Consider the following 26,330-nt stretch of genomic DNA (forward strand, 5'->3'; position numbering starts at 1 on the left):
AGCTGAACCTAGGAAATCTTGAGAACTCAACATTAGCAACTAGGTTCGGGCGATGCCTCAGAATTCCAAAACATTTAAAGTCTCTATCGACGAGTTAACATACATGTTTGCTTAGTCTTGACTCTTATGAAGACTTAGTCGGAGTACTTGAGGTCATTGGAGTCCATCCCCCTCAAGCCCAATGTGACGCGAGTACAAGAGCCACCGGACCGAATGAATCCCAACTATGCCAAGTAGTCAAAAAAGAATTGATCAAGATGGAGAAGGTGGGTCTTGTAGTACCCATTGCTTAGAATGGTTTCTGCTTATATTGATCATGCCCAAGGAAAAGAACAAGAAGAAGCCACTTCGAAGGACGGGTTCCGTGTGCCATTCATTCACAAGGTGCTCGAAAATGTGGCTGGACACTCCCTCTACTTCTCTATGGACAATTTCAATGGATGAAACCTAGATCTTCCATGAGCACTTCACAAGTGTCATGCAAGTAGTTTTGAATGACTTTGTTGGCAATAATGCAAGAGGTATGTGTCCAAGTAATTCTCTCTAAAGGGAAAATTTTGGTTGCTTCTCGTGTTTCATTCCTAAGCTTCAAGGGGTAGAGAATGTTATGTCCATAACTGGACTAACTAGGGCCTAAGGAAGATTGGACTGTCTAGGGTCAAGGCTAGGGTAACCTATGATCTTGGATCTAACCTTGGATTTAACCTAGGGTTCGAAGCTAGGATGGATGATGTCTAGATCCCATGGATTGGGCTGGTCTAAGAAGAGCATGTCTATACTAGAATTAGCAAAGGTAATTACAAAAAAGAAAAGTAAAACTACTTTATGCATCAAGCCTAGAAGTTAGGGCTAACTGCTAAACATAGCCAGTCTAGGCCAATAAGTATGAGCCAAGGATTCTGCAGGATCTGATGAGTTGGAGCCTCCTCTAGACGTAGACTTATTGGCCTAGGAGTGGTAGCTAGGGGAAAGAGCATGTGGTATGGGACACACGTTCTGACCTTGAGGCTGGCGAGGCTCCCACGGTGGACTCGGAGGCGAGCTGCTAGCTTCACCCGTGGCTTGGAGTTGTCTCCACTAGGGTCAAATGCCACTTGAAAATGGTTGGGTTGTTTCATGTATGAGGCCCTCAAAAGCATTCATGGAGGGTATATAATCTTCTATGACCAGTCATGTGCATATTATTTAAGGGAAAATGACAAAGCTGAGAGCACAAAGAAGGTCTTGTATGGGTTGGGGCTAAAAAAATTCAATGAAAATCCATAACAGATTGAGGGCTGCTGAAAGCACTTTGGGCTTGCTAGTCTCCAGATTGCTTACAAGGCCAAAACTAAGCACGCCCCTTTCCAACTAGCATATGGGCAAGAAGTTGTCATGCCATTCGAGTCAACTTGGGCACGTACATGTTAATGAGTCCAAGAGTGCAGTATTTCCATGAAGTTTATGGAGCATGCCTAGAGTCCTCGGCTAGACTCTAGGAAGATCGGAGACTTGTGCAGTTGGCCACGATAAAAAAAGGGCAAAGTAGGAAGGCTTGGCATGATTGATACTTGCAGCTCCCTAATTCGTGCTCATGTACGAGGCAAAATATCTCATGAAAGGGAAGAAAGGAAACTTTCCTGCCATTGATATTCTTACCCAAAGGAGCTGTACACTTCAGCACATTCAATGAAATAAAGGGCTAGTCAATGGATCACATTGTACAACATTTGACTACTGGAGGTAATGGTGTGGCATATTAATCATTATTTTTCCTTTGCCCGTGCTACACCATACCAAAGGTATTTCCCTCTCGCTTAATATACATGACCACTCACATGTAGCTGTGAGAATTGCAGTGGAAACGAACGGGATTGAAGAGATAGAGAGAGCCAACCTCATACACCTAATAAGAAAGGAGAGAGAGATATGAGAGAAAGTGCAAGTGATCTCAGGGAAAACCTTCAAGCTGTGGTGAAAACCTCTGCTATAAAGAACTGCTCAAGGGCTGCTCAACAGACTCCACACTAAGATGAAATGGAAGGCAGGGAGGGGGGCCTATATATAGCCCCAGCCCCTCCCTCAGTCGGCTGCAGCAGGATGAGGTGCAGGGCAATTAGTCTGCAAGCTGAGCCTTGCATCTTGGTTAGAGATATTTCTCCATAACAGCTATATGTGAGATTCCTTAACCATAGGAAAACTCATCAATAGTCTGCAAGCTGAGCCATTCATATTTCTGCTCCCTGATCTTACGTCCATCCAGAAGAAGCTCTAGGGACGACCTAACAAACATGGACAGCTTACTTTCTTGGATAACACACAAAATATGCCAAGTGGGGTACTAATGGAACCCATCTCATTTATCGCACCTAGAGGTGCAATTGTGGAGTGCGTATTAGGATGTAAGATTGATTTAAGATGTTCAAATATGCAATTTTAATTTTCTACCCTGTGACCCATGTTTTGTTACCTGTTACAAAGCCTTGCTATCTCTTACAGGTTTCTAAAATTCTGTATGGTTTAGGTTGTTTACTGCAGGAGACAGTGATGATATACGTTCAGCTGTGCATTTTGTAATCAAATCAAGACCTTGGGCTACTATAATGGGAGTTGGTTGGGGATATGGAGCAAATATGCTGGTCAAGTATCTTGGTGAAGAAGCAGCAGCCACACCCCTCACTGCAGCTGTTTGCATAGGGAATCCTTTTGACATGGATGAATCAACTAACTTTTTTCGGCATGGTCAGGGTCCATCATCTGATCAAGAAATGAGAAATGGATTTGTGCAGATCTTGAAATCTAATCAGGTTTTGTTGCATTGCTTTATTAATTATTCAGGATTGTCTCGCTGCATCTAGGGTCTCCATTATTAGGTAGCATACTGTGCCTGCAGTCACATCTTTGTCCTTCCTGATCCATTATTCTGAATTGAACTTCTGTGTGGGCGCCTAGCTTAGGGGATAGCAGTGTCAAGTTGTCAATACCTACGTTAAATTCTAATTTAGATAGATTAGAGAAATCACGATAAAATTAAGATAACCAACTCATTATATGTACTTGGGTTGTCGTAAATATCATATTCTCAGCGTGTTTATGAGGTTGATGTTTCACTTGAACACTTAAATTCAACTGTAATAGCTTTAGCATGGTTTATCACACATAAATTTAAGTCTTCATTCATGTGCTGAAAGAATTTTCTCTCTCGATATTCTTATTCCAGATGGTTTTTGAGGGTAGGAGGAAAGGATTTGACATTCAAAAAGGCTTGTCAGCAAGGTCCGTAAGGGATTTTGATGCAGCAATATCTAGGATATCACATGGTTTTGATACGTTGGAGGCTTTTTATGAAAGTGCAAGCAGCAGATTATGGATTGATAAAGTCAAAATACCCTTGCTTTGTATTCAGGCAAGCAATTTTTCCAGAAGGAACATTTGAATTGAATTGGTAGATCATTTAAATGCATTTTGATTCTATTTACAGAAATCAGATTACATTACTATATGTTTATTCTTTTACTGTATGTTGTATGATTCTGCTTTTGGGCTAAGAAAACAAACTGACTGATCTCAGTCATTATGTTGGCAGAAAGATGATAATGTTGCCAGAACATTCTCAATTCCTCGCCGAGTATTTGAAGAGAATCCATTTACTACATTGATTTTGTCTCTTTCAAGAGACTATGACTCAAAGAATGAATCATGTTTTGAAACAGCTGCAGGAGGATTTTGTGAGTCGTTAATCATTGAGGTGTGCTGATTGCAAAAGCATTTTTCCAGTACAATAGCCATTTCATTGTTGACAGGTGTCCAAGCAGATTTGGCTTTAATGTTGACAGATTTCAATGGTGGGATCACGTATGTTTGAACACAGTGGCTTGCAGGAGTCGAGCTGGCTTTTTTGAAAGGACGTCATCCTCTGTTACAAAATATTGATGTGACTTTGAAGCCTCCGAAAGAGTGGAGTCTGTTGGGTCAACACCTGCCGAGTCCTCAAAATACTGAGTCATTGGGAGCTACGAAAAGGAATCCTTCTTTGGGAATTAGTAAAGGTAGCAACTATGGAAAGAATATGCCTTATAGTCGGAATCTCACCATGGATTTGAAATCTTGGGGCAGTGATCAGGCTACCAGTCAGCAGTTCGAGAAAAATGAGGGCAAGAGTATGGGTGAACCATCAGAGCATGTCGATGATCTCGGGAAGATAAAAGCAGTACCTCAAGTTTCTATCATAGAAGAACATGATGTTTCTAATCGTTCTGATTTGAATTCCAAGAAACGACCTTCTGAGCAGGGAAATGGGGAAGCTCCTACTGGAAAGAGTGAAGATGATTCTGAGACAGAAACAGGTCAAGCACGGCAGGCAGCAGAAAGTGTGATGAAAGTTCTTGATGTTACCATGCCAGGGACTCTGTCAGACGAGCAGAAAGAACAGGTCAGGAATTCTTTTGTGCTAGCTTTGTCAAGGCATGACTATTGTGAGGGAGGACTGAAGGGAACTGGGAAGATAGTTTGGCTGGTGACTTGAGGGATCTTAAGGAAATACAGTGAATGTTGCATTGCCATTTTACAGTCCTTTGAGTGTCTTTCCCTTCGTGCACTTTTGGCACATTCTTCCTAGTAATCTTTTCACCTCCAAACATATAAGCTCTATTTTCATGCAACTGTGGACTTTGACAGGAGACCGAGGCTACATAGATCTTTCCATCCTCTCCATGGGCTCCGATACTGAGATAAGCACTATGTGCACCCCTCTAGGATCCATTTGGTGGTCTGGTGTTCTTGAGGCAAGTTAGAGATCAGCTTTGGCATGTTCTGCTAGTCTCATTTGGTTGGGCATCTTGATGTGGCTTGTCAACATGATGCTGCTAGCTCGGTAGCCCTTGTATGATCAAGGGCAATGAAGCTCCTAAATCCCTGAAGCCTTTGATCCTTTGATATCACTGGTCGCTACTCTCATGAGTCTATCCCCATATCTGATGACCTCCAAGACAAACAGGGAATTGGGATACACTACGTTTCCCTGGCATTCAGTGTCATGTCTCATGTTGTGAAGCCCTAGGCATAGAGACAATGGTAGCAGCCTTGGATCTTATAGTTGTTGTGGCATGTCAGCAGCATGTCATCCTCTGGCATGTGCCATAATGTGCACAGCATCTTCTCTTGGTGGAGTCACGGAAATGACGTATCCTACAGTGATTGAGACTGGTGTGAGAGGTTAGTCCATAGGTGCCCCAGTTTTGAATGAATCCATTCTTAGTTGATTGAATTTTTTTTTTTGTAGAATGCCATCCTCCTGCTGAGTCATCCTGTTTAGGAGACGTAGGCCTGATAGATGTAGATTTGCCATAGATTATCTTTTGTGATTTTGTGGACGTTCCTTGAGAGTGAAACCATCTGATCACATGTGCATGCCAAGATCCCTGATCTCCCTCTATTGCGATGTACATCGATGAGGAAATGGCATTCATGGTCGCCTATGTCTACCTGCCTTTGACTGACCATGGTGATGGTCTAGAAGGAGATGTTTGTGTGTAGGTCTTGCTACAAACTTTGCTAGCACTTTCAACAAATGAGCAATAAACCAAACAGGGATTTCATTTGAATTTGTTTGGAAGTGTGCCTGGAACCACTGCCTCTCCAAGCTAGCTAAGGATGCTTGTCCTCTAGTTGGTCATGCCCTACGCAACCAGTTTCATGAACTTAGGACTTACATCCCAAGTAAAGGGATGTCCTGGTAATCCCCACTTGTCAATGTTGAAGATGATGGCCTTGGTTTTGCCAAGGTTCATTGTCATACCATGAATTTGCAAATAGCCTGTAGTGCCTCCAAATCCATTTGTAAGTCCTCTATTGTGTCTAAGATTAATACTGCGTCATCTGCCCAGAGTTACATCCCAAGTACATGCATGATCAGACGATCCCCATATGCTGTCTTGCCAAGGTCAATGTTTCATGATGGATTCGACTATACTATCATCAATGTTGAAGATGATGGCCTTGGTTTTGCCAAGGTTGACCTTCATATCATGACTATCACAAAAGCCCATAATGCTTCCAAATGCCTTTGTAAGCTCTCCATTGTGTAAGATCAATGCTATATCTTCTGCATACAGCAAGATAAGGATAGTGGTATGTATTAGCAACATCACTTCACACCCAAATCGTTAATGAATGGTGCCAATGCATCAATATAGATCTAAAATAGGGCGGGGAAAAGTAGACTGCCTTGTTTCTTGCTAGTACGCACCTCCTCGTACTTGTCTGGTGCTGAACCTTGCTTGGGACCCTCTCACATAACATCATTACTGCTGATATGACCTCATCCTCATACCTAGGTCTTGGAGCCACGAAGTCTCAATTGGGCTCAGAGTCTGGGTGTTTGAAATCAAGTCCTCAATGTAATGCCCATGTCATGTAGGCAACAAAGAGGCCTTTTCTAGCAGCACGTCACTAGTCTTCTACTATGGATTGGTTTTTGGGTTGTTGGATGTAATTTCGAAAATCAAAAGTTGGTAGAAGACTGTAATCACCCAAAAACACATTTAATCTTGTCGAAACGTGACGAAACGTTTCGTCACGAAACATTTCGAAACAAGGAAACACTATGCATGAAACGATGCTTCGCCCAAATCGTGAAAATTTTTAAGACATTTTTCTTCTGTTTTTTCAATGATTCAATATTCATATATCTATATTCAATGTTCATATATCTACATTCTAGAATCCACATGCTTTTGAATCCATAAAGATTGACTTATCTAAAGTTGAAACTTAAGAATTGAGATTGAAAGCTTGAAATAGACTTAAAGAATGTGTTGGTATTTTTAATTTCCTTTTTAGGTGCCTTGACTTGTATTTCTATTTGTTCACTCTAAACTTGAGTGCAACATATCTTATTTGCCACTAACCTTGTTTCGTCTGAGAACACGAAATGAAACGAAACAAAACCTATCGAAACAACGAAACCACAAAACAGATGAAACATTTCTTGTGATATTGTGGAAGACAAGTTAGGTGACACTCCGTCTCTAAATCTCATCGTTAGAGCGGGGCAATTGGGACTAGCTCCTTTTTCCCATCTGAGGCCACAATTATTGCTGAGACCTTGAGTTCACTTAATTGTAGGGGAGCCTCCATTCATGTAGTGGGTGACTTGGCGGGCATGGGAGGGACTTAGGGTCATTGACCTTGAGACATAGAGCAAAGCATTACTAGGCTATCATGAAGTTTTACATTGATCTACAAGTGAAACTGGAAAAAAATGCTTGAATTGACAATTGTGTCCTATGAATGAATTGATTATTCTTGGATGAAGAAGATATCGTGTAGTAGGAGCAAGAATGGAGGGCAGCGTACGTCTTACGCCTTATGAGCAAGGCTAGAAAATACATGGGTTGAGCAAGTAAATTTTGAAACTCAAGCACCAACCTTGCAAGGGCATGAAGCCATGCATACTTAACATCAGTGAAATTGCATTCAGAAGCCTAGTTAGCGTGAAGGATCCCAAACATATTCCGATCAATGAAGACAGTTCCAATAATAAGCGGACCCACAAAAGTATCATTAGAGGGTTTTTGCCAAGGAGAAAATTGCACATGCCATTGATGATGATAGACAATAATTGTGGGGAACCTTAGCATACAGGGCATTTGCTTCACAGTAGACAGGAAGAGGCAAGGCTTCCAAGCCTATGGGCAAGCCAAAATCTGCGCATAGCAGCTGCAATTTCTCCCATGCATCTAAAAATACAGCAGATAAGTCAAAGAAGAAAAGATGCAACTATTGTCGCAAGCCTGGACATGACATTTCAGAATGCAGAAAGCGCATTGCTTCGGAGAAAAAGAAAGCAGGATTGACAGTTAATGCCTCTCATGCTATTGAATCCCATGAGCCAGAAGATGCTTCACATGCACATGCTCTTCAGGATGATTGGGCATGGGCTGTCCATTGCTCATTTGATCCCTCCAAAGCTGATGCATTCTTTACTGCTAATGATGCTCAGTCCTGGTACTTTGATAGTGGTGCTTCCAAGCATGTCACATCTTGCAGACAGTTGTTTCATTCTTTAGCTGATGCACCTCGAGGGGGGACTGTCACATGTGCTAATAATGCTTCATATGCTGTAAAAGGAATTGGAGATGTGCAGCTTACATCCATTTCAAGCCATCCTGTCACTCTGACAAATGTTCTTTTTGTGCCTGGAATTGAAGTCAACTTGATTTCAATTTCAGCAATTGCTACTTCAGGTTTCAGAGTGATTTTTGATGGCTACAGATGCCTAGTTTATGATCTTCGTGATGACAATGCCATAGTTCTCACTGGCACTCTGGACTTTATCACCTTGATCACCACTCAGCTGCACTTTCTATTGAAGCATTTGCAATTTCAGATTCACAGCTTGCTGAAACTCATCTTTGGCATGAGAGAATGGGTCATCTCAATTATAGAGCTCTTGCAAAGCTACATTCACAGCAGATGGCAAATGATGTACCTCAAACTCACACAGTTTCCAAACATGTGTGTGAGGGTTGTCTTTTGGGTAAGATGCATCGATTTCCTTTTCAAAAGAATTGTCCAAAACTCTCACAAAGGAAATTGCAGCTAGTGCACAGTGATGTCTGTGGCCCAATGAGGACAAATGCCATTGGGGGGTACAAGTATTTCATGACTCTCATTGATGATTTCACGAGATATTGCTGGATATATCCTTTAAAATCTGAAGTTTTCTTATGCTTTCAGAGATGGCTGAATATGGTTGAAATGAATCAGGATGCAAGTTTGTCACCCTCAACACAGATAGGGGGGGAGAGCATATGTCAAAGGTGTAGGAAATCCTAGATTTACTATATTTAGAAATGTGCTAAGGAACAGAAAGGAGACTGAAATAGCAGAGAACAAGGAATAATTGTATTGCTTGAATGTCTGTAGGGTATCCGTTATGTCATCCATACAATTGGGCCTCTCTTATATAGAGAGTGAAGAGTCACACATGAAAAGGTGTGTACTCCAAAGTGTGTGTGCGTGAAGAGGTGTGTACCCCTTGTGAAGGGTGTGACCCTTGATGAGAGGTTACATTACAATAGAAATGTCTCTTCATTAGAGTCTCTTGTGAAGGGTTGTGCCTCATAGGAAGTGTCCCGTCGAAAGGGCAAGGGTTGTGCCTCATAGGAAGTGTCTCGTCGAAAGGGCATACCCTTCCACAAGTGTCCATTCATCAAACCATCCATAAGTCTAGAAATAGAGAAAGGAATACGTCACAGATCGTGACATCCCCTCCCACTCAAAAGAAGACCCTGGTGGAGATAATGAACCGATGTAGAAAATATCACGGTAAATTCTGAAAATATTGCTGTAAAATGTCAGGGTACTGCTGTAAGTCTTCATCAGATTGCCAAGTAGCATCGGAGTCGTCCAGATCTCGCCAAAGAACAAGGAATTCCGTGATAAGTCGATGTCGAGTCTCTTGCTGTCGATGGTCCAGAATACGCGCAGGAATAAGGAGAACATAATCGTCTTCGATTTCTGGGACATAATCACATGTAGAAGGAACTGCTTTATCGCCTGGAATGTACGTCTTTAGCCAAGAAATATGAAATGTTGGATGGATTTTACCCCATGATGGTGGTAATTCCAATTTGTAACTTAAAGGTGAATTTTTCTTGACGATCCGGAAAGGTCCATAGTATCTTGGTCGCAACTTAGGAAACACAGACTTAACCGTCTTATAGCGATGTGGGGCTACAAATAATAGCACCATGTCACTGGTGTCAAATTCCAGGTGACGTCTATGTTTGTTGGCAGACCGTTGATACCGCTCTTGCGCGTTTCGCATATGATACCTGACTTGCAGTAGAATGTCTTGCATTTCTTGAACCAGTTGATCAGCTAGGGCCACTCGATGTTGAAGTACAAAATTTGTTGGTACAATCGGAGTGTGTCCATAAGGTGCTTGGAATGGAGTCATGCTGATGGCACTATGGAAAGAGTTATTATAAGCAAACTCAAGGAGTGGTAGATACTCTTCCCAAGCTGCTAGGCATGACTGAATATAATGTCGAAGCATTTCTTCCAGAACTTGGTTGACTCTTTCAGTCTGGCCATCTGATTCTGGGTGGTAGGCTGAAGTGAACAATAGAGTTGTAACTAAAGATTCGAACAGTGAAATCCAAAAGTGACTGGTAAACTTAGGATCTCTGTCGGATATGATATTCTTGGGCAATCCATGGTGTCAGAAGATGTGTTGTATGAAGAGTTTGGCTATGTCCGGAGCCTGTGCACTGCTTTTGCAAGCAACAAAGTGTGCCATTTTGGACAATCGATCAACAATTACCATAATCTGAGTGTTACCTCTGGAGGATCGTGGTAGTGTTGTAATGAAATCCATGGAAATACTTTCCCACCTTTCAGTTGGAACTGGAAGAGGCTGAAGAAGTCTTGTTGGAAGTCCTCGGCTTGCTTTCATTTGTTGACAAGATAAGCAGGATGTAACCATTTTGATGACGTCGCTTTTCATCTGAGGCTAGTAGTATGTTGCACTGAGTAACCGATAAGTCTTGTTGATGCCTGGAGGGGCAGCATAAGGAACACATGATGCTCTTTTAACAAAAGACGTCGAACATCCTTGTCATGTGGTACACAGACGCGATCTTGATAATACAGAAGGTCGTTCGTATAAGAATAGGAAGAGAAAATCTTCTGTTCGGAAGTCGAAGGTTGATCTTTTGAAAGAACTTGTACTGCGGTGCCGAAGTCTTTATCATTGAAATACTTTCCTTTGAATGAATTCGGAACATCCACAGATAATGTAGAGATTACCATAGCTGATGCTAGAGGTAACCTACTGAGAGCATCTGCAACTACATTGCGTAGTCCTGGAATGTACTCAATGGTCATGTGAAAGTTGGCGAGAAACTCAACCCAGCGTGCTTGTCGAGCGTTCATGACTGGCTGAGTAAAGATATACTTTAAAGAGTGATGGTCTGTCTTGACCACAGAGTCGGCTCCCATGAGATAATGTTTCCAAGAGCGATAAGCATGTACAACAGCAAGAAACTCCTTATCATAAACCGGGTATTGGGTTTGGATATCAGAATGTTTATGGCTGTCAAAAGCAATAACCATAAATGGAAGGTTTGGGTCAGCAATAGCCATAATTGGTGTGGTAGTGAGTGCTTGCTTGAGTTGTTGGAAACTATACTCTGTTTCGGGAAGCCACTGAAAAATTGCTGTGCTTTTCAATAATTCGGACATAGGAGCTGCGATTTCGGAAAACTGATAGACCTTTGTATGGTAGAAGTTTGCCACTGAACATTCTTAGGAGTAGGCCGGTTTCGGATTACCTCGACCTTCTTGGGATCCACAGAGATGCCTTGAGCTGAAATAACATGTCCCAAATATTCGAGTTGGGTTTTGAAGAACTCACTCTTCTCAATGTTGATGTAGAGAGAATTTGCGCGGAGAACTTCAAAAACTTGGTGAAGATGTTGTTTGTGCTCAAGTAAGGATCTGCTGAAAACGAGGATGTCATCAAGGTAAACGATGACGAACTTATCGAGGAAAGGCCTGAAGATGTCGTTCATGAGTGTCATGAATGTGGCCGGGGCATTGTTTAACCCAAAAGGCATGACCAAACATTCATAGTGTCCATACTTTGTTCAAAAAGCTGTCTTGTACTCATCGCCTTCTCGGATGCGAATTTGATGATAACCTGAACGAAGATCAATCTTTGAGAATTGTGTTGCATGTAGAAGTTGATCGAAGAGGTCATCGATGCAAGGCAATGGATACTTATTTTTGATAGTGAGCTTGTTGAGGGATCGATAGTCGATGCAGAGGCGCATTGACTTATTCTTTTTGTCCACAAGTAGTACAGGAGATCCGAAAGGGCTGCGACTGGGCTGAATATGACCTTTGTCGAGTAGTTCGGTGACTTGTCTTTGGATTTCTTCATTTTGAGTGTAAGAAACCCGCCGATAAGGAGGTTTCGACGGTGGACTACTGCCGGGAATAAGTTCGATTGGGTGATCCACTGGTCGTCGAGGTGGTAACTACTTTGGCAATTCCTGTGGAAAAATATCCAGGTAAGGCTGGAAAAAAGGTTGGTTGTGCCGTAACCAACAGAAGTGAAGTCTTTACTTGACGTTTACGAACCCACTTCTTTACTTGTAGGGCAGAGGCAACTGGGGTTGAAGGAGAGTCCCTAGAACTAGTTAACTCAATAAGTTTTCCCTGGTGGACAAACTGGATAGTATGGCTGCGAAAACTGATTGATGGATCATAGTCGTAGAGCCGCTGTTGTCCAAGTATGACATCGTACCGAGAAAGAGGCATGATGTCAAAGCTCAACTTGTCCGTATAATGTTGGATGCGAAAAGACAAGTTTTTGATCCTGGTGTTGCACAAGAAAGTAGTTCCATTTGCGAGTTCAATCTGATAGTCCATGAGACTAGGACTGGTGGTCAACCGAAGTTTGTCGACCATAGAACTAGCTAGGAAATTATGAGAGCAGCCACTGTCGATGAGGATAGTGACCGTTGTTCCACGAATCGATCCTTGAACACAAAGTACTTGAGTGGCCAGTGAAGGTTCGGGATTGCTGGCAAGGCTCAGGTGGATGGTATTTGCCATTCGAACAGCTTTGCCTTTCTTGTCTTGTGCTGAGGTAGCATCTTCTCTTTGGGAAGTGCTAGGTTCCATATTGGAATTTTGCTTTGGTCGCTTGGGACAATCGAACCATCTATGGTCGCCTGTACAGATGGTATAAAGTCCTTTTGTGCTGGAGCTGTTCTTCTTGTCAGTGGCCGCACCTTTATGTTGGGGATGTCGGAAATGACTTTGTGAAGAAGAAGCGCGATCCTTGGAGGAGTGCTTCTGTTGGAATCCAGCAAATGATTTCTGAGGCTTCTGGGGATCTTGAGATTGTCGCTGACCTTGATTACCGAAGTTTTTTCGAAACCTGGTGTTATCTTGAGGGCGAGCACCTTTGGCCAGAGGAGAGTTCTGTGTGCGATTAGCACTCTGCTTCCCTGTGTTTTGGAAATCTGTAATGCGCTCTGCGTAAGCAATAGCGCCATCTGTGGTGGTGATGTTTGCTTTAAGGACATCAATGCGTAACGAGGGATTTAGGCCTGAGATGAAAGCATGAAGGCGATCATCCTTAGTTAAACCATCAATCTCCAGCACCAATGTGGTGAACTGAGAGATATAGGAAGACAGAGAACCCGTTTGCTCCAACTGTCGGAGTTTTGAACGTGCTTGGAAGTCCGCATTGGCAGGTATAAACTGCTTACGGAGCACGTGTTCAAAACGTTCCCATGTTAACACACTTTTGTTGTCCTTTAAGCGTCTTTGCCACCATAGAAAAGCTGTATCCTTCAGGAGGGAGGCTGCCAAGGCGATCTTTTTGCCTTCAGTGAGGTCAACAGTGTCAAAATACATGCGCATTTTTGCGAGCCATTGGTCAACTGTTCGGCGATTGCGTTGACCAGTGTAGGCTTCCCGAAGTTTGATGTCAAGTCTTTTAGTTTTGGAAGCTTGAAGTAAACGGTAGAGGGCACGTAGTTCAGTGTTTTCTACCTCTGGTGGGAATGAATCCGCATAGTCGTATGGTTGCGTCACGTCATCCTTTGTATGTGTGGTACTTCGAGAATCTTGAAGTTGTTGAACTTTCTGGACCAAGTCGGAGATGCTGTCCTGAAGCTGGGATATTTGAAGTTGCAATAGTGATTCGCCTTGTACGTTGACTTCAGGGGTCTTTTTTGGACTTGATTCTTTGATCTCTGGAGAGGCTTCACGCGAGCGTTGCGACATATCGGAGATCCCTGTGAGAAAAGCGCGAGCTTGCGCTCTAGTTTGTACCATTCCTGGAAGAGGATTCGGGCTGCTCCCTGAGGTTGCTCATGTTAGAGGGGGCAGGCGAGGCAGGATGAAACCACCCGTGGAAGTCTGGTAAAGGAGGTCCTGTCTGAGGGAACACTGTTGATGCCGAAAGTGGTGTTACTGCTCGTGAGAGGACAGGAGTAGGTAGCAGAGTCCACGGATCTGAGAAGGGATAAGGAGCTGCCGTCGGAAGTGGAGGATATGCAGGAGGAGTGCCTTCGGAGTGTAAATACTGTCTTGGAGAAGGTACAACCTGTAGAGGAGGATATCTGGGAGCTGAAGGAGATGGAGAGTACCCTGGAGATGCCGAAGGTGAGGGGTAAAATTCTCTCCAAAAATGGACAGCAAACTCTTGAGGAATATCGGGTTTTGGGTATCTTCGTGTCTCGTGGAACACAACCTGTACTGTGCTGAGGAAGTAATGTAACTGGGGTGCCTCACGCAGAAGGTAGAGGATGTGGTCCAAATCACTAGGAGGGCACGTGACATAGAAGACCCAAGATGCAAAGGCTCCAAAATGGGCTGGTTGTGCAATCACCTTATGAAGCATGGAAAGGTAGGAAGCCTTCACTTTCACACATGAGAGTTTTTGGGTCTCTTGCATATGTTCATGTACCATCTCAGCTAAGACATAAGCTTGATGACAAGGCAATCAAATGCATATTTATTGGTCACAGCTAGGAGAGCAAAGGGTATCGGTTATACCAACCAAATACTGGGAAGATTATTGTCAGTAGAGATGTAATCTTTGTTGAACATTCAGCTTCTCCTCTTGTGGACTGCAAAGCTAAGCCAGATGTTGACATGTTTGATGCCTTTGAATCTTGGTTACCTCTGCCTTCCTTAGAAGAGGACTTTGACCAACAACATGAGCCTCCTGTAGGCCCTCCACCAAGCAATAATCAGCCACTACCCCATGCTGATTTGCAGGTTTCTCTTCTAGCACAAAATGATCCCACTATTCATGATGCAGTCATTGAAGAAAGAGCTGTCAATAGATAGCAAAGGCAAGTTCCCAGATGGCTTCTTGATACATTGAGGGACAGCAAACAAGATCAGCCTTTTGCTGCCCGGACAAGATCAGGGAATAGACAGCATGGTCACTTTCTTGAGTTTACACTCCTTGCTACAGCTTGCAATGAAGAGCCTCTGTGCCATAAAGATGCTTTTGACAGCAAAGAGCGCGGATGGATTCATGGGGATCTGCAGGAAGAAGTATATGTCACACAACCTCCTGGCTTTGAGGTTGTTAATTCTGAAAATAAGGTATGCCGGTTTAGAAAAGCCCTTTATGGTTTGAAGCAGGCACCGAGGGCATGGTATGCCAAAATTCATGCACACTTACTATCCCTTGGTTTTTAGAATAGCCCCATAGAACACACTCTTTATGTCCGCGGGAGTGGATCTGATTTTTTAGTGCTGATTTTATATGTGGATGATATGCTCATCACGGGCCCAGATACTCAGTAAATTGCAGCTTTCAAGGTTGATTTGCAGCAGGTTTTTGAAATGTCGAACATGGGACAGCTCCACTATTATTTGGGCATTCAGTTTGCTCATGTTGAGGGGGGTATCATGATGTCTCAGTCCAAGTATATTGGACAGCTGCTTGATCGTTTTCAGTTTGAGGATTGCAAGCCAATCTCTACTCCAGTGGACCCTGGCTTCAAATTCTCAGCTCATGATGGGAGCCCACCATGTGATATCACTCTTTATCAGCAGGCTGTTGGATGCCTTATTTATTTATGTCACCAGACCTGACTTACAGTATGCAGTATCTCAGCTCAGCAGATTCGTGCACATGCCCAGTTCACAGCATTGGCAGGCAGTGAAGAGAGTCTTCAGATATCTTCAGAGGCATTCAGGATTTAGCCCTCTTCTATGGTGATTAGGGATCACTTACCATGCATGCTTACACGGATAGTGACTGGGCAGGATGTTCTGACACCAGAGTGTCACATACTGGCAATTGTTTTTTGCTTGGCAATTCATGTATCTCTTGGGTCAGTACGAAGCAACCAACAGTTGCCACATCTAGCTGTGAGGCTGAGTACATGGCAGCTTTCACCGCTACAATAGAGTGTGCTTGGCTTCGACAGTTACTTACAGATCTTGGTATTCGCGAGACATCCTCCACTATTGTCTACACTGACAGCCAGAGTGCTTTGGCCATTGTGCGTAACCCAGTGTTTCATGCGTGTACCAAGCATATTGAAGTTCACTATCATTATGTTCGGGAGCGGTTGTTAGCAAGAGACATAGAGTTGTCCTATCTTCCCACAGAGGACAACATAGCAGATATGTTTACAAAGGCACTTCCTCGTCCCAAGTTCGAAGTCTTCCGACAGGCTTTACACTTGGTTCCCTTTGTTACATCATCTGTGACATCCCTTGTACATTCATAGGCTGCTATATCCTTTTGGATGAACATGTGCCACCATGACCAGAAAATACCAGGTATTTTGAGACGTTTCTAGAGTACTTCAGCCCATCCCATGGAGGGGGGTTTGTAGGCCATCTCCTGGTGGTTCTAGTGATGCCCTATAGGCCATGGTATGTGCCTTGTAGGCATAAATATAGGCACTTGTAGTGTTAGTGCCTTTTAGGCCACATAGGACACTTAGTCCTATGTGACACCTAGGACACTTAGTCCTAGGTCTAGGTACAAGTACCTTGTACTCTCTATTTTCATAATCCTAGTTGACGTGACGGCTAAGACTCGTGCAACTCTTTGCTACCTGCACTCTCTCTTTCATTCAATCCTACAGTAATGACCATCTTTATGTTACTTGAAGCTAGAAGATAGGCCTACTAGAACTGTAAAATCCATCAGAACTAAGTTGACTAGAGCATACACGAGAACTTGCACGACCTTTTGAACTCAAAACAGAAGGGCTGAGAGAGTCGGATGCACAAAGGGTACATCCTAAAAGATCTTTACATATGTAAACAGAAAGGACCTGCTGGGGTCTTGCTGAAGGTTGGCCAATTGGATTGAGAAATATTTAGAAGAAAGCAGACACAGCAAGTGCCTCAGCTGAAATGTTTTAGGTGCTGCTGGAAATCATGATTCACTTGATCTTGTGCTACTTATAAGAGAATTTTGGATAGGGCAACTATCAGTGGGAATCCCAGACATCAGAGCAATTCGTTAATACGTCTGTGTCATTCTGCTATTTCAGGTGATATAGTTATACATCAAGATTCAATTGTTAGCACACCTACTTGTTATACTTTGTAGTGTAAATCATAATAGAAACATTAATTTAAAGGAGATTGCATGCTTTTAATTTGAGAAGCCCATTTACATGTAGTCCTTTCTTATTGCAGGTTCTAGATGCAGTTGAAAGAGGAGAGACAATAGTCACTGCGTTGCAAGAAGCTTGTCCAGAAGAAGTACGAGAAAAGATGGTGACATCGGTTTCTGCAGCTGTGCAAGCTAAGGGTATGAGCCTGAAGCTTGCAGGATTTGGGAAGAACATGCCTGCACCGAAGATACCTGAAGGAATGACACAGAAAATTCAGGAAAAGCTGAGTTTGATAGTACAAAGCAAATTGTCAAATCCCGCCACAGCTAGAGTCAATGAATTACCACAGTCTGATCTAGGTTCAGAAAGTTTGAATGCACCAGTGGAGAATGCTAACTCCCTTGATAATCAATCTGAGGTGTCTGCCCAAAGCACTGAAGCTAAGCATCATACACAAGAGATCGCTGATGTGAGCCAGCTTGAATCTAATGAGGATTGTGTAAGACCAGATCCTGCAGTAGTATCCCAAGGTGACACATCTTCCACAGCAGAACCACCCAAAAGGAACTCAGAAGTTCCCGAAGAGTTGGACAGTGAAGCTCAAGGCCAACCCCAGAACAAGGAAATACAGCAAGAAAAAAATCCTGACAACAGAAAGATGGAGCATCAAAAAGAAAGAGAGTTCATAAAAGAAACAATGGACACGATGTCCCTTGATAATAAGATCACTCAGGAAGGGAAAATAGATGGACAAAATTTGACTCAGGAAGGGAAAACAGATGGACAAAGTCAACGGCAAGAGAATTCTGGTGCTGCACAGCAGACAAAGGAAGCAGGACATGAATTGATTGGTGCAGAGAAGAAGAATGAAGTTTTTACGGCATCTGCTACTAGTCAAGAAGACCAAAACAAAAGAGGTATAGGAGCAAAACCGGAGGAGGCTTCTTTTTCTCAAAATTCCTCACAATATACTACTCCTTCGCCATCCTTAGATATGCAGCGAGCTTTTGAGGCACTGACAGGTGTAGATGACTCAACACAGATGGCTGTGGCCAATGTTTTTGGGGTTATTGAAAATGTGATAGAACAGCTGGAGAAGGAACAGCATGAGAAAGACCAGCTTCCAGGTCTCCCACGAAATGATAAGGAGCTTCAGGGTTCAATTACAGAAGAGAGTGGTTGCAAAGAAGAGCCAATAAAGCAAGTGAATACTAATGGAAGAGATGCTGCTGTGTGTTCTACCAATGAGCTTCCAAAGTGCAGTTCAAGCTCAAGTGATGATGAAACTGGTACATCAAATAAAACTAGATCCAATGGTGGTGCAGCCTTCCAGAAAGGCATAGCATTTGTAAATTCTCTAGAACTTAATAATAGAACAGGCATCCCAGAGATTACAGGTACAGCTACCGAAGACTGGGATGACCAACTGGGAGAAAGATCTGCAGATCGAAACGTGAATAGCAATCATGATAAAGCTATTATCAATATCGATAGGACTCGACATGAAAATCATGATTTGAAACAAACAGAGGTGAAGGAGAATCAAAAGATGTCTGCAAACATTCCTTCAGGAAACTCTGCACTGGGAAAAGATCAAATTTCTCGAAGCCCAAATCAAGATGGTGATGATGACGTTGCTATGGAATACTTTGAAGATGAAAACATATGGAAGTTCATCAGCAGTGCCTTTGACTCAACTGCACGTTTCAACAGCGATAGTGATCCCAAATCAAGTGACAAGGACAACATGCAATGGGGAAGGAAAAGAAAAGAAATACTTGGTGGCAAGTTAGAATCGATGAGTGACAAAGTCAAGCATAACCTTGGGACACCTACAGAAGATGAAATTGATCACGTGATTGAACCAGCATACGTCATATTAGATGATGAATTGAAAATTGATGAGATTCATAGGCTTGTTGATGATGTCTGTAAAGATCATGATGAGGACCCAGAGTTTCTACACGATGGCTCCCTGATCAAGGTGGATGAACAGAAGCAGAGTAGATGCAAAAGTACAATTTGGTCAAGAAATAAAATTCAAGAACTAATTATTGATGCCCTTGAGCTTGAGTTACTCAGAAGGTTGGGAGATGCTGGTCTAGAGACCTTTGGGATAGAGGTGGGTGACGAGATAACAAGGGTTGCATTTGCCGTGGCTGAAACATCAGAATTGGACAGGTCGAGATGCTATCAAGAAATAAATGATGTTGAAGAGGAAAATGGTCATGGGGGTAATGCTGGAGAGTCTTGTGTACAAGAAAGTGGCGATACTGAGGTGCTATATGCCGATGCCATTGTTTGTGCAGTAAACCGTGTCTATAGTGACACAACTGTGTTGGCTAGGATTATGCCAGCTGGTGTACTTGTTGGTGTGGTTTTAGCAGCCTTGAGCCCTTTAAAACTTGTAATTTCAGATGATGTGCAGAACAACCAACCCGTAAGGGGGATAAACAGACAAGAGACCTCCAATAGGCAAGACCTACACCACTTCCCAGGTAGCAGTGATAAAAGCTCAACGTGGACTCGTGAAATACATAATCAAACATGTGAAACACATAAAGGCCCCTTGGTGATGCAAAAGTCTGCTTTAACAAGGAGGGATTCTAGCAATCAAGTATCAAAAGTGGATGGTAATTTGCTTTTAGGAAAAATGGGAGTTGTAAGGAGTAGTGATGACCTTGATGAAGATACGGGTGGGAAAGAAAATGGATCAAAGGAAGAGGCATGTCCTGTCAACAACTGGATGATGGATGCAGTGGCAGCTGCCACAGGTGCTACTGCTGTCTTTGCAGGTCAGAGGGCAAGCATCACGAATTCATCCACTGTTGAGCAAGGAATTGATGATAGAGTCGGTTCTGATGTCATCAATGTAGATAAAAAATCTTTGGATGAAATAGATGATGATACAGAAATTGTTGACAGCAAAATGAGCATTGTCAGTAGTTTTGCTGAAAAAGCTATGTCTGTTGCTGCTCCTGTAGTTCCCACCAAGGAAGATGGCGGCGTGGATCATGAGAGGTAACTTCTTTATCATATAACATGGTTTTTTTAATAGGAAAAGACAGTAGTTCACTATTTGAATATGACCTAGATTTCAATTGGACTGGGTAGTGTAATTTCTTAAAGAATCTAAGTGTTGTTTATTTAAATGTGGAGATATTTTATCCATTGAATCTTCTGATCTGCATTTTTCACATAAGTTTTTCTGCTCCATCTGGAACTGTATGCTTCATGTTCCAGATTGGTTGCAATTCTAGCAGGTTTAGGTCAGAAAGGAGGCATTTTGCGATATATCGGGAAAGTAGCACTCCTTTGGGGTGGCCTTCGAGGGGCTATGAGTCTGACAGACAGGCTTCTTGGATTCTTTCATATGTCAGATCGACCTCTTCATCAGAGGTATGAGATAATGAGTTTATGGTGGGATTTTTTTGCATTCATACCTGCACAGTCGGTTTCGAAAGAGTAAGAAGCAGAACTCCAAAGTTGAAAGAAATATTGCCATAGGAAACTATTCTCACTGTCCTTGCAGAGATTCCTAACAATTACTGGGGATCATCATCAATATTTCCCTTAGAAGAACATGGATATCCTGACAGTAGCAGGGATCGAAATAGCGATATTGTCATTTTTTCTCCTCTCTTTTTCAAGGGATGCATCTTGTTCTTGAGATGGTCTGCAGATGTGTAATGTAATTTTGTCTCTTAGCTACTCAATGCTTTCATGTCAATATATCATGGTATTCTTCTGTAATTAGTTGAGAAATGCCCTTTACCGCAATTGTTCAGTGGTAATGTAATGATGAAGTTTCTCTAGGCATGTGGCCTTCTTTGACCTTTTGTATTCCAAAAGAGCACAAAATGTATGAGCTCTAGAAGTCAAAGGAATGCTAGAAAAATGAATGATCTAAGGTCCTTTGTTAGTACATATGGTTACTTAGACACTTGAAGCTTGGCAGCTGGCTTATTCTCTCTTGAGTTGCATGGAGTATATCTGTTTTTTACATGATAAAGAGTTAATTTTTGTATATATGGAAAGTGAGGTGATATTGTACCATGTCCTCTTCTGAAGATATAGTAGGCACGTCTGTTAATTGATGGCATTATAGTAACATTATGGGCTCACCATTTGCTCCCTTAGAAAGTATTCATGTCGTACCATATCTGGTTTATTGCTTTAGTGAAAGTTGATTTCTCGCTCAGCTAAATAGCATCTTTATGTGCTTTCAGATTGATGGGTTTCATCATCATGGTGTTGCTACTCTGGTTGCCAGTTATTGTGCCTTTGCTTCCAGCGCTTTTGCAACAATGGGCATCTAGTTCAGCTAGTGGTGTTGCTACCATGGCTGCTGTGACAGGATTGTATGGTGCAATTGTCATTCTGATAACTATTTGGGGAAGAAAAATACGTGGATATGATATGCCTCTTTCTCAGTATGGTCTAAAGCTTCTCCCCCTTTCAAAAGCAAGACAGGTTGGTTTGCTTCGAAGTTTCAAAGCTCCCGTTGATTGCTTAATGGAAATAATTTGTACTGGATAATTTGACGTAATCGTCTTACTGCATACGTTGGAATTCTTCCTTCCTAGGAGTAGGAGTGCAATTATTCTTGATCCACCTTGGAGAGAGAGATATATATTAATGTTAATACAGGAAATGAGGATGACCGGGCCCAGCGACGTGTCACAAACTTCTATACATTTGAGTCAGCCCCCGTACACGGTGGAGTGAAGGAGGAGGAGCTAGCCGACATGAGAGCAGTCTCGATGAGCAGCCGGCACAATACCACCGAAAGAGGGGTCAGAGACCACATGCGTGACAGAGAGTCCCCAGAGTACACTCTATTGAGGTCCAACCTATCACAGCTTTCCTCAGGGGGGACCGACAAAGACGAGGGGTCACTCTGGACATAGCCGAGAGAGTCCAGAGAATGAGGAGACCGCATCCCCCACCGCAGCGCGAGACAGCTTGACAGACACAGATATGAGACATCTTCGCAGCCCACCACACAGCCATCACTGTACCAGGCTTCGGTTTCTGATTCTGTTTCTGAGTCCCAGTGCCGAGGCTGACTTGTTTTTCAGTTTGTTCCTGATACTATATAGATTGATTTGGCCCACTATGCAGTTGCAGTTGACTATTTCTATGATATGACTTTGTTAGCATAGGTTAGTACTCAGCAAGGGTCCTAGTGTGCCCTTTGCTTCAGCCCACTGAGGCTTGTATGAGTTTGCTTTTCTGTGTACTTTGTCCCATAGGCCCGCGAGACCCTATTGAGAGAGAGAGAGAGAGAGAGAGAGAGAGAGAGAGATGTATTAATGTCTTCGAAAGGTTTCGCGGGCCTATTAGACAAGTACAAAATCAAAAGTGACACTTTTTCATACAAGCCATAAAGGGCTGAAGCAAAGGGCTCACTAAGACCCTTTGCTGAGTACTATGCTAGACTAAAATCAGAGATACAAAACATGTAAACTCCAAGTCTAAAACTAGTGGCGAATAGCTAGACTCAGTCTTAGATAAGGAAGACATATCCAAGCGCCATGGTGGCCCTCGTGTGAACTGCAAAGATATCTTGTATCTGTGTCTGTCTGGTCGTCTCACGCTGTGGTGAAGGGCGTGGTCTTCGAGCTCTCTTTATCTGGTGGGCCATATTGATAGTAAAATCTCTGATCGGGTGGTCTCCTCCCAATTGAACTATAAGAGGCTGAACCTCCATTGTGTGTTCTATTCTGTCGCCGCATTGCAGGTGGCTCCAGTGTCTCTGGCTATATCTCCCCTTGTCGTTGTCTTGTCTCACTGGTCCATACTGCTCTCATGTTGTCGATCTCCTCCTCCTCTATCCCGACATGTCCATGGGCAGATTCGAATGTGTAGAAGTTTGTGATGTGTTGCTGAGCTCGATCCACCAGAGTGTTGAGTAGCCCTCTCTTGCTCTGTGAACTAACACAGAGGGTCTTTCTATGATGTCTCGTCTCCATCAGGCAGAGACTGATGTAGATCTGGTCCTAGAAGTGAATCAAGCTGGAGAGAGGCCCGAATCCAAGCCCTCCTAGAAAAGGCAGTGGTAGCGTCCTCAGATCTCATAGTAAATGGGGTAGATACATAAGAAGTGCTCCTATGTCTCTACCTCATCCAATGTGCACAGTGTGCAGATCGCGAGCATGCCTCCTCAATGACTGCTGTCCGTAAGGTGAAGATATGATTTAAAGTGGAGTGATGTCTCCTAAAACCAGTCTGCCCCAATGCTCGCTGCCCATGCAACTCTGTGTGGGAGCCGATCTCTCTCTCTAGTACTGACCCATGGATCTTGGCCAGCGTGACCAATCATGAGAGTGCGATAATTTCCTGTGCCCATGGGATCTTCCGCTTTGTGTATCGGCACAATAGTAGTGGTACTCCAAGCAGAAGGGAAACCATGACATACCGCATGATTGAACATCTGTGCTAAGATTAGGGCCAAGACCTCCTGTCCGTGTGCAGAAAGCTTAGTCCGTAAGCCCTCACGGACTTGCGTTGTCCGGTTATGGAGCCAACGTAATGCAGTTCTCACGTTCTGTGGAGTGAAGAGGATGCAGATGGTGGGCCGGGGAAGAGTGGACATGTTAGGTGGTGTTTGAGCTGGGACATCATAGAGGGATGTCACACAGGTGTGCCACACCTCTGGATTTGTAATATGTATAGGTGATTTTTTCTCAGACAAGAGCCCCCATGCAAAACTGGGGTCTCCTCCACGAAACAATCGGATCATCTCATCCATACTATGTGAGAGGAAAGCTCGCCTCTTATGCCGCATGAAGCGACTTGAGATCAGTGTGCCTTAGATCTTGTCAAGTGTCCCAAGGCCTGCTCTCATATAAGGTGAGATCTCATCTCCTCCTCATCATACCAAGAACTCTATGGCATCTTCCCAGCTAGGGAGCGACCGTAGATCTGGTCGTGGGGATTGATCTAGTGGCAGCATCATGTATAGCAGATACGAATGCATCTAAGGCCAAGGCGAAGTCTGCAACATCTCTCAGAGGAGTCGCTAGCCTGCGAGACAGGAGGCTCATATAAACTGCATCTAGAGCATGATCAAAATGCACAAGACAGGTATGAGTGACTGGTGCCATGGGGGGGAGGCGGGACTATGAAGTCATGTACTCGTGTCACAAAGGTGAGGGGACCCATCAAGTAATCAACAGTTCTGCTGCCCCCTCCATGTGGGAAACACGTAAGTCCTCTAGACCCCGGCCATCGCTGGAGACCGTTATATATGATAAGTCATGTATCGCCTCCATATCTAATAAATGTCTTCCATATCCTATCACATGTGACGCATCCTCTGAATGTCTCTCTATCCTGAACTCTGCTGGGTCTACTATGGCACTCAGAGGGGATCTGACTCGAAGTCAAGCAGCTCTACCTATCTATTCCCTGCACGCGCATTGAATTTACCAAGGAGGAGTACCTCTCTCTGCCGGAAAAACTTCACTATGTCCTCATAGATTGTCTCATAAGGGCTATGACCATCTGTAGTAACCTCATGCACGTAGTTCGATGTGTCTGGAGGGAAGTAGCACACTGCTATCAAGAGCAGCAGTGTGTTAGGTGGTTGGAATAGTACCCACATGTGTCATGTGTGCTCCTCCTTCTGTATCACAGCTGTAAGTGGCCTCAGATGCAATCTAAATAGGGCTGCTACCCCTCCAGAGCCTTGTATCCCATTGTCCCTTCTCGTCTCCTGCCTAAAGGCTGATTCTCAAGTATATCCTGTGATTGTGGGTAATCATCTTTCAGGATTCTCATGTGTTTCAGTATAGAATATCATCTCCGTACCATTGTAGGTCTCTGAGAACCCCCCTAGATCTGATCATAGGGTGCCGTTACAGTTCCATACCGCTATTTTCAATTCATGCTGTCCTCTCACCCCATGGCTTGGGTACCGTCATGCACCATCTCCACCTGTACCCTCTCCTTTTATCTTTCCTTTCATGGATCATAACCTTACCATCTCTATAGACAACCCATTTGCCCTCCTCTCTGGCTGCCATAACACGTATCATCCCTTCCTTCCGATGTTCCCATGCTTGAGAGAGAGAGAGAGAGAGAGAGAGAGAGAGAGAGAGAGAGAGAGTCTTTGAAAGAACAAATTATCTGAGACTGAAAACCAAATACAATGAGAAGAAACTTGAATGAGTGGAACACTAAGCGGGCATCTGGACCCAAGACAAACACAAATACTAAATATCGGAACCCACGGGAAAAATTATAGGTCTACAATGCAGTATCACTTTGGTGATCCTGTGTAAGGAACCAGATATATAGGAGGGTCTCAATGGCTAGAGGCACCGTTCGCGAAGGGATAAAACCCCTGATAGAGGTTGATGATTGCATGGTCTGCTGTGGTCTCCTTGTAGTAGCCCTCCATTGGACAAGTGACATTGTCACCTTAGTCAGCTGTGCCCTTGGTCCAGCAAACATGGAGGGGAGATCCCAAGCCTCATTTGTGTCTCAACAAGCTACATAACTGGGATTGCTTTTCCCCAACTCGACATTCACAATGAGTCTAGCTATGTGGGCATGACTGAGCAAGGTGTATGCTGGGCTTAGTGCCAATCCTTTCGCTCTCATTACCAATATCCTCGGACCGGTCTCTTCTCTTTGATTCTTTGGTTCCCGTAGCCATTATGTATGGCAGCCCATGTTGGGACCTTGATCTATCAGAGGTGGATTGGGCTCACATGGAGAGGCTTAAAGTTCTATTACTCGCATGGATGATCCATGGTAAGGCGTCAATCCCACACTAGATCATCTGGTAGAGTGGTATGTTGTTATCCATGCTCTGAAAACATAGAGACATTATTTATATGGATTAGAGTTTAATGTTGATGTTGATCATGATACTCTGAAACATTTTTGTAAACAACCTGACTTGAGAGGCCGCCAAGCTACCTGGACAGAACTCATGCAAGAGTTTAAACTTGACGAAGAGAAAAGGATAATAAAGTTGCTGATGCGTTGTCACGCATTATGCATAATATGAGTTTCACGGTATTAGAGAGTGCTCTAATGACCGAGATTAGAGAAACTCAAAAGATGGACGAGTTCGTCTAGAGCCTTTGGCCTAAGGCTCATGTATTCAAACCCGGGGAAAAGGGTGACCTGGCATCCAGAAAGGCCAAACTTATGGAAGATATACCATAAGAGATGGTATGCTGAAAAGAAATGGCAAGGTAGTAGTACCTA

At 43.4% G+C, this 26,330-nt stretch overlaps 1 protein-coding gene across 3 annotated transcripts in view; it reads left to right on the plus strand.

Annotated features, from left to right (window-relative positions):
• The window catches only part of LOC147898986 (alpha/beta-Hydrolases superfamily protein), a 34,792-nt gene that overhangs the window by 2,525 nt on the left and 5,937 nt on the right, over positions 1-26,330 (plus strand). For 2 of the 3 annotated variants that reach the window (XM_087377945.1, XM_087377946.1), the window contains exons 2-8: positions 2,504-2,786; positions 3,200-3,385; positions 3,566-3,727; positions 3,851-4,411; positions 17,188-20,126; positions 20,349-20,504; positions 21,335-21,578. In XM_087377945.1, coding sequence (XP_087234071.1) covers positions 2,504-2,786; positions 3,200-3,385; positions 3,566-3,727; positions 3,851-4,411; positions 17,188-20,126; positions 20,349-20,504; positions 21,335-21,578 — 4,531 coding nt within the window. Of the gene's footprint in view, positions 1-2,503; positions 2,787-3,199; positions 3,386-3,565; positions 3,728-3,850; positions 4,412-17,187; positions 20,127-20,348; positions 20,505-21,334; positions 21,579-26,330 lie in introns of those variants that run through there. The other variant, XM_087377947.1, reaches the window with a different exon arrangement.

This window comes from Dipteris shenzhenensis, chromosome 8 (genome assembly GCF_047967505.1).
Source record: "Dipteris shenzhenensis isolate YYH24624 ecotype China chromosome 8, Dip_SZ_1.0, whole genome shotgun sequence".
NCBI lineage: Eukaryota > Viridiplantae > Streptophyta > Polypodiopsida > Gleicheniales > Dipteridaceae > Dipteris > Dipteris shenzhenensis.